Source organism: Dipteris shenzhenensis, chromosome 2, assembly GCF_047967505.1.
Source record: "Dipteris shenzhenensis isolate YYH24624 ecotype China chromosome 2, Dip_SZ_1.0, whole genome shotgun sequence".
NCBI lineage: Eukaryota > Viridiplantae > Streptophyta > Polypodiopsida > Gleicheniales > Dipteridaceae > Dipteris > Dipteris shenzhenensis.
In genome coordinates, this window is record NC_141597.1 from 23,247,003 (window position 1) to 23,261,353 (window position 14,351).

General features: G+C 41.2%; 1 protein-coding gene across 4 annotated transcripts; it reads left to right on the forward strand.

The window, feature by feature from the left end:
* The first annotated feature begins 2,159 nt into the window (after positions 1-2,159).
* Positions 2,160-6,209, forward strand: LOC147904501 (putative pentatricopeptide repeat-containing protein At3g15130). 4 transcript variants are annotated; one of them, XM_087386860.1, is made up of 3 exons: positions 2,160-2,484; positions 2,634-2,697; positions 3,329-6,209. In XM_087386860.1, exons 1-3 carry the CDS (start codon positions 2,235-2,237, stop codon positions 6,087-6,089), a joined length of 3,075 nt encoding a protein of 1,024 aa, XP_087242986.1. In that variant the 5' UTR covers positions 2,160-2,234; the 3' UTR covers positions 6,090-6,209. The 4 variants fall into 4 exon arrangements, with proteins under 4 accessions (XP_087242986.1, XP_087242994.1, XP_087243004.1 ...); XM_087386868.1 differs by having other exon boundaries at positions 2,160-2,469; XM_087386878.1 differs by having other exon boundaries at positions 2,421-2,469; positions 2,634-3,016.
* The last annotated feature ends 8,142 nt before the right edge of the window (positions 6,210-14,351 follow it).

Here is a 14,351-nt window from a genome sequence, read left to right on the forward strand (position 1 = left end):
AGCTCGAGAGGACCCTCTTGGACATCCATTTTGGATTGCTAATTTGGTAGAAATTCAAAAGTCTATCTAAGGGTAGGTGACTTCCATAATTGTGCATAGGACTATGCACACTAGTCCATTGAAAGGGAAATATGCTCTTGAAATAGTTTCATGTCCAATTTGGAAAAGGGCAAGAAGGGGCACCAAAAACCAGCCACAAATGAATGTTCTTGATCTTCGAGAAGTAGACATACTTGTTTATGATTTTCAACTTACAAATGTGGACACCTAAGGAAGAAGACAATAGAAAATGTAGATAAAATCAAATGATGATGAACTTGTAGAGTGAGATATAAAAGTGTACATGCATTGTCTCACTCTACAATTGCATCCTCATCTGTACCAACACCTACATTGGCCTATGCAACACATCTTGTTGTACCCTACTCCTCTAGACTCACACGGTTGCAAATGGAAGGGGCGCTAGGTCTTCTTAAGGACAAAGATAATGTTCTTATTGATAGTGTGGAAGAGCATGGATCATCTACTTCTCAGTCATCTCATTAAATGATGACAGTGAACTTGATGATGATGAAATTGTAGGTGTTGATACAGATGAGGATGCACTTGTAGAGTGAGACAATGCATGTACACTTTTTGGTTATGTGGGAATCTCCTAAAGTTCATCTTCTTTTGAATACATTGTACCAAGAAATCGCCCAAATTTTCAATTCCTTTGATAAAGTTAGCAAACCATGTATTGTGTTGTTTATAATTTTGTAAAATTTAGGCCATTTTTTTGCACATATTTTTTTCCATAGTGATACTAGAAATAGTACCTTTGCATAATGGATAGACCACTCAATCACACGTATCCATTGAAATCAAGAATTGTTCAAGGTCAACAATCGTGTGAGGTGCAATCTTGACCCACATTCCTATATGAGGAAGATGAGGCAGTCGCCATCATCATTGAACTTTAAAGCAGAAGTGGCAAGCAGCATGAGAAATATGCCATTGACTAGTCATAGACCTTGCACTATAGTCCTTGAGGTGGCATGCTGCACGTAGTGCATGGCGCTTGCTTGCCGTTGCACCGCTATCACTTGACTACTACAATGTTGCCGACGATTTGGTACCTGCAGCACACATCTAAAGCACCATCGTTTTTGTGGCACATTCATGCCCACCATCGCACTTGTGCCATGTGTAGCCTCCCCATTCGACAAATTCCTATCAGCCTTGAGAGTTGGAAAGAGCCATTGCTCGACTATTTCAACCAAGAAATGGCGAGAGGTGACAAATTTAGGATAACCTCCTAAGAGGCCGCCCCCATACCTCCCCTACATCAACTTTAGGTGGGACGGGCATTAAATGGGAGCCATCGCCATACTAGTCGATTTGGGACCGCTTCCTTGAGATGCCATCTTCAGGAAGATGGTCTGGGGATGTTCGGGGGTACTCGTTCTCAAGAGGAGGGCGATATGGCAATCATTGAGTCACCATACCACGATGTAGAAATTCGTATGCACATTCCACATTGGGTTGTGAACCGGTTTTCATGTTGGTGTGGGGACAAGGATGACTACGATGCCTTCGTGCAAACAACACCATGCACAAGCGGCGAGGCATGTTGAGAGGGGAGAGAGGGGGAACGGCCTCTGAGAGCACTTCCCCGCGTCGACTACTAGTGCTGCGAGAGCGTTACTAGCCTGGTATTTTCATGGCCCTATGTCTTCATACTGTCGTGTGAACCCCTCTCGCCTTGTATTGCATCACTAGCTCAACTCCATGGGTTTCTAAGCTTCCAACCAAGTTTTGTTTCGAGTGCTGGTGAGGCATTCCATCGTTGGACGGAGATATCTAGTTTTCTGTCCTATTAGATGCTAATTCTCTCCTGACAGAGACAGGTTCCATGTGGTGCAACTAGGAGGATTCATTTCCATGAGCCGGGGCTCAATATACAGTCGGGGCTCAGATATCCCGTTTTTTGTTCGGAGACTTGCAAAGCAGGTTCCACCCGGTGCAGCTAGGAGGATTCATCCGACACCGGACACGCGTTGGTGGAGGAGGACCTCACGTCCTTCCCTCATGGGTGGGGGGCCCAGATGGCCACCTTTGTTTTCGCTGGATAAAACATCAAAGCAAAATTAATATGCTAAACCTTTAACCCCATTCTGTTTCACAGGCCTCACGCACCCATGTTGTACTTTGCCTGCACTCAGAAGTTCATCACGCAATGAAGGTGGACTTCCATGTCAATCTACCCCATTCATCAGCAGCAGATCATCGCAGGAAGCCCGGGTCCGATGTTGGGTTCCTCGCAATTTCTCGGCAAGGATCCTCGGGGACCCCCCATTGGAAGCCCCCGAAACGTTGAGGATTGTTTCGTACAGCGTGGAAAGCTGAAGTTGTTCTTGAGCAGCAAGCGGTTGCCGCATGCAAGGTGCACGTTGGGTTACGTGGAAAAAGTGGTTGGCAGGACGGAAGGTGAGCCTTCGGCCTGTGAGTCGAAAATTATTATTGCACTTTCATTGAGGTTTACAGTACCAGTAAGCTAAAGCACCGTTACATTAAGATAACGAGCGTATTAAAACGGTACAAGTGGCTTCTGCCCTTGAGAGTATATGATGATGTCTCGTTCTGCCATGCAGATCAGATGACCGAAACGCATGAGTCAAGGCGGAATTTTTTCATAGGTCTCGAGCCCTCACAATGGTAGGCAAGCAGGTGAACTTTTGTCAGAAAGGCTGAAGCGTTTAAAGCACAGCAATTAGCATTAGGCTTCTAACAAAGCTTGTCTTCGAAAATGCCTACTGGTGATTATCTGAATGGGAGGCTTAGCGGAATATTTGCAACCGTTACACTTGATGCTCCTTGTCCTCAATAAAATGAGGATAGGGCTTCATGATTAGCTTAAGCTCTTCCCAACACTTAAGACCCACACGAAGGCATGACACTTGGGATTGACATGTGGGATAGCTGTATCTCCTGTAGCAACATGCTTTTGTCTGTAGATCATTTCTATTTCACGGAGGTACTTTGCTTGTCAATCTCCAAATTGGCATCTTTTTGTATTTGTAAAGAAGAGGGCATTGTCTATTAGTAGTATCTTTCTTAGATGTAGCAATAGCCAGCCATTCCCGAGAGCAACAACAATTCTGAGCATGAAATGTGAGCTGTAACTTATAACGGGAGCCTCAAGTGTAATTGATTACAGGTGTTCCATGAAGCCTCTGGTATAAGCATTTTCTGATAAAATCTTGGTCAAAGTTGGGTGCTAAACATGCTGAACGGTTCTTTCAGAGCGAGCTATTTTGGTTGCTCTAATTTTGCATCGATTTTACAGGGTTGCAGGGGATGGCTTCCCTTTTTCCTTCTCCATGCCATCCAGAGATTTCAAGAGTTTTTGTAACGAGCAACCACTGTGTCAGTCCCTCGAGGCTGTGAAATGTAGGGACTTGCAAGGAATTCATATTTCACCCAACATCTTTACTTGCCTTCTTCGGCGATGCATTTTTGAGAACAACCTGGCAGCAGGAAGGGAAGCATACCGTCTTATTGTACGAAGTGAATTAGACTCAAACACCTTTTTGGGGAGTCTTCTGATTCGCATGTTTTCTTTGTTTGAGAGCTTGGTGGAAGTAAATCAAGTGTTCGGCAAACTGTTGGAACCAGATTTGTTCTCCTGGACTGCAGTGATTTCTGCACATGGTAAGCTTGGACAGAATGAGGAAGCTATTAGCCTGTATCACAAAATGCACAAGGCACATGTGGACCCGGATGGTCACGTGTTTGTTGCGGTCATAAAAGCATGTTCCAGCATACTAGCTTTGGAGCAGGGCAAGTCTGTACATGTACACATAGTTGAAAGTGGGTTTGAGTCAGATGTATATGTTGGTAGCAGCCTTCTAGACATGTATGTCAAATGTGGGAGCCTCAACGAGGCAGGAATCGTGTTTGACAGACTGGCTAAGCGCAACATTGTTACATGGAGCGTATTGATTGCGGGGTATGCCCAACAAAAGAATGTCTGGCAGGCTCTTAGACTTTTCCAGCAAATGCAAGAGGAAGGAATGACACCAGATCAAGTTACATTTCTTTGCATCTTGAAAGCATGCTGCAATATGGGTGCTTTAGAGCAGGGCAGGCAGATTCATGCTCACATTGTTGAAAGTGGTTTTGATTCTGATGTAGTAATTGGAAGCTCCCTTATTGACATGTATGGCAATTGTGGGAGCCTTAAGGATGCACACATGGTTTTTGATAGATTGCCAAAGCGAAATGTTGTGACATGGAATGCCATGATGACAGGTTATGCCCAGCTGGAGAATGGTCAAGAAGTATTTCAGCTTTTCAAGCAAATGCAGCAAGGAATCATTGAGGCAGACATGGTCACATTTCTTTGCATCCTGAAAGCATGCTCCAATAGTGAAGCCATAGAGAAGGGCAGGGAGATCCATGCAAACATTATTGAGAATGGACTTGAGTCAAACGTTGTTGTTGGCAGCGCCATTGTTGATATGTATGGTAAATGTGGGAAGCTTGTGGATGCACGCATGGTGTTTGAAAGATTACCTGTGAGAAGTGTCGTGACTTGGAGTGCATTGATTGCAGGGTATACCCAGCATGAGCATGCTCAGGAGGCGCTTCTTTTTTTTGAGCAAATGCGAGAGGATGGCCTGGAGGCTGATTCAGTCACATTTGTTTGCGTCTTGAAAGCATGTTCCGGCACTGCAAGCCTAAAGCAGGGCAAGCGCGTCCATACCCTAATCACTGAAACTGGGACCAGCTCAAATGTTTTTGTTGGCACTGCACTCATTGACATGTATACCAAATGTGGTAGCCTGGAGGATGCACGCATTGTATTTGACAGATTGCCCAACCGCGATGTTGTTGCATGGAGTGCATTGATTGCAGGGTATGCTCAACATGAGCATGGTCAGGAAGCTTTCCAGCTATTCGAGCAAATGCAACAGGAGGGCATTGAGCCAGACCCAGTAACACTTGTTACGATTTTGAAAGCCTGCTCTAGCATTGCAGCCTTAGAGAAGGGCAGGAAGATGCATGCTCATATCATTGAAACTGGGCTTGAATCAGAAATGTATGTGGGCAGCACGCTTATTGACACATATGGAAAATGTGGGAGTCTAGAGGATGCTCCAATTGTTTTTCACAGGTTACCTTTACGAAATGTTGTAACCTGGAGTGCCTTGATCACTTGCTATGCCCAGCATAACAATTATCCACTGGCCTTGCGGTATTTTTTAGAGATGCAGCAAGCAGGTTTGAAGCCGGATGATGTCACATATCTATGCCTTCTTTCGGCATGCAGCCATGAAGGTTTAGTAAATGAAGGTTGTCTCCACTTAAGGTCAATGCAAGAAGACCATGGCCTCACACCAAGACTTGACCATTATAACTCAATGGTTGACCTTCTTGGCCGTGGTGGATGCCTGCGTGAGGCAGAAGACTTACTTGAAGCTATTCCTTTTCAAACTAACATTCTGGGGTGGATATCCTTGCTGAGTTCATGCAGAACTAATGTGAACGTAGAACTAGGAAAGCGTTGCTTTCATCGGATTTCCAATATGGATTGTGGAAATTCTGCTGCATATACCCTGGTGTCAAACATATTTGCGCATAATGGCATGCAAGAGGAAGTTGAGAAAGTAGAAGACCTTAGAAGACGAGCAAACCTATGGAAAAAGCCAGCAAAGGCTTATATCGAAATTGATGACCACGTGCATGAATTTATTGTGGGAGACAAAACCCACCCGCGAAGTGATGATATTTATGCTAAGCTGAAGGTGTTAAGTGCACAAATGGGGAAGGAAGGTTATGAGCCTTGGTTGCAGTCTTCAAATTCATTATCAAATGACCACAAGGAAGATTCTTTATGTGGACATTGTGAAAAATTGGCGATAGCATTGGGGCTTATATGTACTCCAAAAGGCACAACTGTCCGTGTAGCAAAGAATCTTCGGATGTGTGCTGACTGCCACATGGCTACCAAGGTAATTTCCAGGATTGAGATGCGACAGATCATTGTAAAGGACTCTTATTGTATACATAATTTTATAGATGGAGTATGTTCTTGTAAAGATTAATGATTAACTAAACAAAAGACTCAGATTTGACATGGGAGCAGAAAGTTATTGACATTGTTTTGCATGGAGGAGATAATGCGTCGATCGATCTAAGATAAACCTTAAATGGTGCTTGCATGGATGTGAAATTGATGACCACGTGCATGAATTTATTGTGGGAGACAAAACCCACCCGCGAAGTGATGATATTTATGCTAAGCTGAAGGTGTTAAGTGCACAAATGGGGAAGGAAGGTTATGAGCCACGGTTGCAGTCTTCAAATTCATTATCAAATGACCACAAGGAAGATTCTTTATGTGGACATTGTGAAAAATTGGCGATAGCATTGGGGCTTATATGTACTCCAAAAGGCACAACTGTCCGTGTAGCAAAGAATCTTCGGATGTGTGCTGACTGCCACATGGCTACCAAGGTAATTTCCAGGATTGAGATGTGACAGATCATCGTAAAGGACTCTTATTGTATACATAATTTCATAGATGGAGTATGTTCTTGTAAAGATTAATGATTAACTAAACAAAAGACTCAGATTTGACATGGGAGCAGAAAGTTATTGACATTGTTTTGCATGGAGGAGATAATGCGTCGATAAACCTTAAATGGTGCTTGCATGGATGTGAGAATCATTTTTCCTGTATAACAATACCTAGACACCTCCAAATTTTGTACACTTCGTAAATGAATGCTCATGTGTGGATGGTGTGGGTATGTAAGCATGTGTAAGAGAATAATGATTCACGTTTACCATTTGGAGAGAGAATAATTTTAAATAATGATTCATGTTTACCATCTGGAGCTAGTCCTTGCTATGCATGGGGGAATTTTTGTAGGGCCTATAACCTCAAAGGCAAAAAATGTACTATTTGTTTGCTTATACATGATGAGTTTAGGTACTTTCCGATATTCATATGGGCCTCTAAGGGTGCCAATAAAGAAGAATCTCTTGGCATGATACATTCCAAAATGTGATGTGCTTCATGTTAGCATCCTTTGCTTGCAAACGATATTATCACTAAGAGTGCCAAGACTTGCCCAAGAAGAGTTTCAAAAACATTGAAAGAAATTGTGGAATCTGTTTGCAAGCCTTTACAAACAAGGGTGCATGTATGCACGAAAGCTCTTGGCTCCAACTTGTGGGTTTTATGGGTCTTTAGACACTATCGATTATTTAGTAAGAAATAATAAAAAATAAACGCTTTGAGGACTTGCAAGATCCATTAGGATTTGCCAAGGTTCTATAGTTATTTGCATGCTCTCACATTGACTTCAAAGCCACTGCTTTCTTCATTAAAAAAACTAAAAATTAAAATTGGAAGGTAAATCGACGTTATTTTTCCTTGAAAGTTTTACGAATGATACTTGCAAAGTTTTGATGTCATCTTTTTGAGGTTTTTTTTGCTCTATTTTTGTAAACAGATCCAGTAGATGACAATCTCTTCACCGGTAGGCATAAAGCCCGTTAGGCAAGCATGAAGTCCGTTTGGTTAGCATGAAGCCCTTTCAATAGGAAAACGGATTTTTTAAAACAGGCAAGCTTCCTTTTCTGGCAAATGGCTTTTTGGATAGCAAAAGGCGAATTGGCTTTAGCGCCTTGCTCACAAACAAACACGCGAGACCTGGATGAGCGATCGGAAAGCTTGAAATGACTTAAAGACTTGTAGTTGGAGGAAGCCAAAAGGCAATCGTTCAAGGGAGAGCTCAAGCATGGAGGGAGAGTGGAGCCCCCGAATTGATTTATAGCCATGTTGGGGGGGGTAAAAAGCACACACAAGCTAATGAAAAGCCAATAGCCACACACAAGTTAAAAGTTGAAAGAGCTCAAGAATTTTAGAAATTTCTAATAAAATTTCCTAAAAAACTAAGAATAATCACAAAACTCCCACTCAACTCAATCCTAAAGCAGTGTCTCTAGGAGAGCCAGTGCTAACAAAGAGCACAAAGCCTACTAGTGAGAAATCAAATAAATCAAAATTTCTAACCAAGCAATGAGATAGGTCATGTTTGCTTGAGAATCAAAGATATTGACACATGACTTGCAATAAAAAGAGAGACCAGGAAGCTAGAAGAATTAGTATAGGTACTTCTCATTGCGTTAGGTGAAGGCTATTAGAACCTAAACAAACTATATATTTTTACAAATACATGCCATTATTGAATGATTTGCAATCAAGTTTCCTAAGGGTTGAAGGACCCAAATGATACTATGGAAAAAAAAGTCGTGCAATTTCAGCATCGAATCCTTATAAAGGTAGAACAACTAAGAGAAATATGGCAACAATTACAAGCAGTTAGAAAATCATGAAGTGAGCATCACATATCAAGAAGAATTCTGACTTGATACATTCTAATGTATGGAGATATGCTCTAATAAAAGTATTAATGGTTCACTCTATTACATGATGTTGAGATATGAGCATAATATATATTGTATAGTTAATTTCTTAAATTCATGTGTGTTTGATAAATTTGAAGAATTTTAAAGCCATGGTGTGAGTGAGGCAAGTAAACGAATTAAGATGGTAAATTGAGAGAGATTAGAGTTCATGTCATTAGCATTAGCATCTCTAAACCTGTGTAAAGACCATGCTATCATACGATCGTTTGCATAACTAAATATGTTCTAACAGATTATAGAAGCATAAAGAAAGAATTTGGCACTATCCAACAGTGTTGAAGCAATTCTAAATGAGATGCATAATCTACTAAACAGAAGGGTGAAAACATCGATAGATAGTACCAACGATATGTTGAAGATGTTACCAACATGATTGAGGCAAAAACAAATACATTCTATAAGAACAACACATGGAAATTATGTGACTTTCCAAACAAGAAAAGGCTATCACAAAAATGGGTTTATAAAGTCAATTACAATCTGGACAGGAGTATTGAAAGATACAATGCCAAACTTGTTACAAAAGGTTTTCCACAATAGTAAAGGAGACTTCTTGTAAAAATGGATTCCATTATATTTTGGAATTATTGTTAATACAATGTATAAAGTAGATGAAAAGAACACATTCTTGAATGAGCTACTAGATGAAGAGTTGTACCTACATCAATCACAAGGTACATTGGGTTGACGAAAAGCCTACATGTCACCCAAAAGTTGGTACCCACTTGGAATAGAGATTTTCTAAAAACATTTACAAGACCTTGGCCTAACTTATAGGAAGAACATTATCAGTATGCCAAGTAATGAGTAGTAATGGTCATATACTAGAATGGTTAGACTTGTTTGACCCCTAATTTCATCATCTTGAGGGGAGGACAACTTCTTGATGTTGATCTTGAGGGAAGTTGACGAACATTATCTCAAAATCATTATTACGTCATATACAATATTTCAATAAGATAGAAGTGCTACTAATACCCTAAAATATTATTCCACATGGAATAATGTATGATGGTGAAAATCCTACTAGGAGTACACATATGTTCGCATCGTCTTTCTTAATACTATAAGTGCATATCTATCAGTGTTAGTGTGTGCATTTATCTCTCTATCCCACTCTTTCTTTCTACTTTGATAGATTCTCATATTAGCGTTGACATATAAGATGATTTGCTACACATTGCATGCTATTCATCTAGAGATAGGTCAAATTTTGATGAAAATAGACCTTGATTTTAAATGACATAACCAATTTCTCACTTGGTTCTCATTATCAAGAGAACTCCCAACAAGAGGTTATCACCACTGCTAATACTTATATGCTATTCCTATTTTAACTCAAGGCTAAAGTATTAAAAAATAATGAAGTTATCTTATACCAAACCTTTTATATATTTTTTATGCTTTTTCCTCAATATGCAAGCAAAAAATGTTGGGAATTAGGGATTGATTCCCTTTTGGTTCCCATTTCCATTAATATACATGTATCATCCTTGCTCACCTTTGGAAAGATCATAAAAGATTAAAGAAAGATGCCGACAATGGCCTTACATAGAAACCTAATTATTGATGGGACAAAGATTTTCTTAGCTTGTTTTGAAATGGAATGATTTACGTCATCATGACATCTTATTCTTAAAGATATGTATGCTGCGATTATGGTCTATTGATGTGACTAAGATAATAAATCCAAAAAGATTGTTAATGTGACTATTTATATGTATGCTGGGATTAGGGTCTATTGATGTGACTAAAGATAATAAATCCAAAAAGATTGTTAATGCAATTTGACATTCCTAAGGCCATTTGTCCAATGTAATTGTGCTAAGGCCATTTGTCGAATGTAATAGTGCTAATTTACATTTCTAATAAAATCCTTTGAATGGTCCATGCACTATGTTACATGTTCCTAAAGCAACCTTGATAATTGTTTCTAGGAGGTTTCATTTAGAAGCTATTTATTTGCTCTTATCAATAGGATTAGAAAAGATTCAAAGAAATTAATAATTCCCCTCATTGTATCCAAAAAAAGTTCAAAGGCATTAATATCTTCATTATATTCAATAATTTTATTTTCAAAGGAATTAGTGCTCTCCTCAGTAAAAAACTCAAAGGCATTCATACTTTCCTTCATTGTATTCAACAACAAAGCGAGGAAAAGATCTAGAGTGAGGATAGAATACCTCATTGAATTGTAATTCTTTTTTTTTTGGGGGGGTAAAAATGCGGGTTTATATTATAAATTCAAGAAGATGTACAAGTTTTTTACATCAAGAAAAACAACAAAACTCCTTCCCCTACATGGGCAGATGGGGAGAGGCCTTACTGAGATCTAAGAGTTTGTCTAGTGATCTGGGAGGTATTTTAGTTAGCTTTGTCATTTGAGACCATGTGGGATACCACCTTGATGACAACTATGTCTGGAATGTGAAGGTAAGGACATGGACATTGTCATTTCTAGGCATTCCCTGGCGCTTCTCTAGCTTCTCTTTGAAGGGTCTGCATGAATTTCTCCCTTGACATGATTTCATTGTGCACTTTAGTTGATACACTCGTCGGTGGGTCCGTGCTAAACACCGGTCTTTTGTATGAAGGTAGGCTTGGCAGAGCTTTCTGCAGTTCAGCAGGGGGACAACTTTTCTATGCTTGTGCATATATGACCCTTTGCATCACTGCTCTCTCTTTAGGTGCACTAGCAGGTATAGATATAGGGTCAGGAGAAATAGGAGGAGGATTAGTGGTCTGCAAAGGGGTCGGGCTTTCATTCTCTTGGTTTTAAGGATGTTCTCTTTCGTTTGCTTCCTCCTCCGCAAGCAGTCGTATCTGCTCCAGCAGGTTGTTTTCTTCATGGGCAAGATCATCTTCTTTCTACGTGAATGCCTATATCTGTGTCTGAGCTTTGAGGATCTTTTGAAGAATGTCACTGCACTCCTGGTTGCACACATGAATTTAAGAAGATATTAGTAGCATCAATAACTTTATTATTTAAAACCTATACACACTGGGAAAAAGAAATTGCCCAAAGTGTCGAGGCTCGGAAGGTGTTCCAGTTTGGTAGAGCTCTGTTAGGAATGTCTCCTAGGAGGAGATAAGCATAGTTTAGCGATAGTTAGGTGTGACAGATTTGAGTTGAAAATGTTCAAGACAGTCTACAATTGAGGAATAGGTGCAGAATGTCCTCCTGGGCGCTTCTACATCGATTGCAGATTCTGTCACCGTGTTCGATCCTACGAGATCTTTTAGCTGACCAGACTCCTTTGTGTAGGATTAGCCAAAGCCAGCAGGATTGCTTCTCATAGATGTTTTTTTGTCCCATACTTTTTCAAATCTCTTCACCCACATCCCCCAAGAATCTCTCCTATGCCATTTGAGGTTGAGTGTCTTTAGTATTTCTTCTTGACCTTCTACCCAAATTGGGATCTATGTTAATTGGTTTTGTCCGGCCCATCTGAGTTCCCTCAGGGACGGTCTGAGGTGGCCTCCCATCCACGATAGGCCTTCTCTTGATGAGAGCCCCTGTCTCTCATGAATTAGCCTCAGATCAAATCTGTTGAGACAGAATTTAGTCATCATATTTTCATCTTCCAACCATTTGCCCTACTCTCAGTTCCATAAGTCTCCCCACGTTTGTATTCCCTTCTTGTTGAGCTTGAGGGCTCCTTTCAAGTCGTCTTATCTGAGCCTTCGGCTAGATTATCGGGAACCAAATTGAATCTTGACTGCAAAAGGTGCCCGTTTTTCTTGAAAACCCCTTCCACTTGATGTAAGGACGTGTTGACTCCTAGGCTTGAAACATTCCCTTCCACAGTTCTGAGCCCTTGGCTAAACACATTTCACTACCCAGAAGTGCCACCTCAAAGGGAATCTGCTTCCAGTGTTTGCATCTCTTGAGCCTGACTTTCTTTGAATTGTGTATGATTAGAGCTGCCCAGATTGGGTCAGGGTCTAGCACTGCCTTGATTATCCACCATTGGTTCATAAACCTTGCCATTGATCTTTCTACGTTCACTATCCCCAATCCTCCTACCTCCTTAGGTAGTGTGCACACTTGCCATTTGACCTTGGCCATCTTGTGGTGGTGGTCAGTGTCCCCCTTCCAAAGGAAGGAGCGGAAGAAAGTGTTACTTTTTCCCAAACTCTTCTTAGTTGGGCTCCAACAGGGGATGAAGTAAAGGATAGAGGGATAGATATAGTGATTAAGCACAAACTTCCTTCTTGCTAGAGTTGGCTGAAGTCCTTGCCACATGTTAAGTTTATCCTTGACTTTGTCTATTACCCAGTCCCATCGATCATTTATCGAGCATCTAAAGCCCATCGGGATACCAAGTAGTCTGAAGATCTCTCCATCCTTTATGACTTTGTAGCCTTTTTCTAGGAGAAGTTAGGGAGGAGGGTTCTTGGTGCCATGTGTACCTATTTTCTCATGGTTAATTTTGGAGCCTAAGGCTAGGCAAAAAAAGTGTAGACATTCTAAGGCTTCATTAACTGATAGGTCGTTGTTGTGTAGAGTGAGGTTGGTGTCATCCGCAAATTGTTGACAAATGATCTGCCTATCCTCTTCAGCTTGAATTTCTTTCAGGGAATTGCTATCAACCTTGTCGTCATGGATGAGCCATCCCTATGAGTCCGTTGCAATAGCGAAGAGGAGGGGAGCTAGAGGGCAGCCTTTTCTAATAGATCTCTTGCCGTTAATTTCAATCTTACCTCTGGCTTGAGAGAGAAGGAGCTCAACGCAAGAAATGTACTCGGGCCTTACTCCCATATCCTGGAGTGAAGAGAGGTTGAAGCCCCATTCCATCCTATCGTAGGCTTTGTCAAAATCTACCTTGAGAAAGCAGATATCTTGTTGGGTTTCCTTGGCCAATTCTAATCCTTCCTGAAGCGTTAGGATAGGTTCCAAGATGTGTTTCGATGAATCCTTTCTGTTCTTCCCTTATCCACCACTTCATCTTTTTTTTTAGCCTACTAGCTAGAGCTTTGGCTAAGATCTTGTACTGGTGTTCAACATGGTCAGAGGCCACCCGTTTTTTATCCCTTCTTTGGGGCCTCCCTTCGGTATAAACATTATCATACCTGTATTGATTCTCGGATCTAGAGAGCCTTTTTCTTTTGACTCTTGGCAGAGATCTAGAAGGTGCAGGCCCACAATGTCCCATAAGACTTGGTAGAACTCAACTGGGAGGCCATCCTCTCTCGGAGTTTTCCCTTTAGCCATCACATTAGTTGCTTCTTTCAGCTCCTCGAGGGTAAGGTCTCTGTCTAGGTAATGGCGGTCAAAAGGGGAGACCTGCTTGATTCTCGTCTATCTATAGCGATCTCTTGCTTTGAGTTTTTTGATTGAAAAGATCTCGGTTTCTCCCAGCTCGCATCTAGGGACTCATTGGCGTGCTTCTTTCAGAGACTCTTGTACATTGTTTCATTGGCCCTGTTGGTTTTTCTTGACCACTAGTCTCTTGTGTTTATCCTTACTCATCTCGCTTCGATTTCTGCCTCAGTCCTCAGTTTGTTCATAGTTGCTCTTGCCCTTGAGGTGAGCAGTCATTCTCTAGTGTCTTAATCCTGTCTTCTAGGACTTGTCTCCTCTCTCACTTGGCTTTGTCAGCTCCTTGTTTGATTGCTTTCAAGAAGCTCGTGGCTCTCACCATTTGTCTATGGAGCTAGTTGTTCCTTCAAAAGCCATTTGTCAGATTCTTACCATCTTGATCTATATGTAGGGTAGTTGAAAGAAAAAAGGGTTGGCTTTGAACTAGGAGTGGAATCTCCTCCCTTCTCCCTTTTCTAGTGAAAATAATATCGGCTTGTGGTCAGAGAAAGGGAGGGACATGAGAGTTCTAGCCATATGGCAAAGAGCATCATCCAGAAGTCTT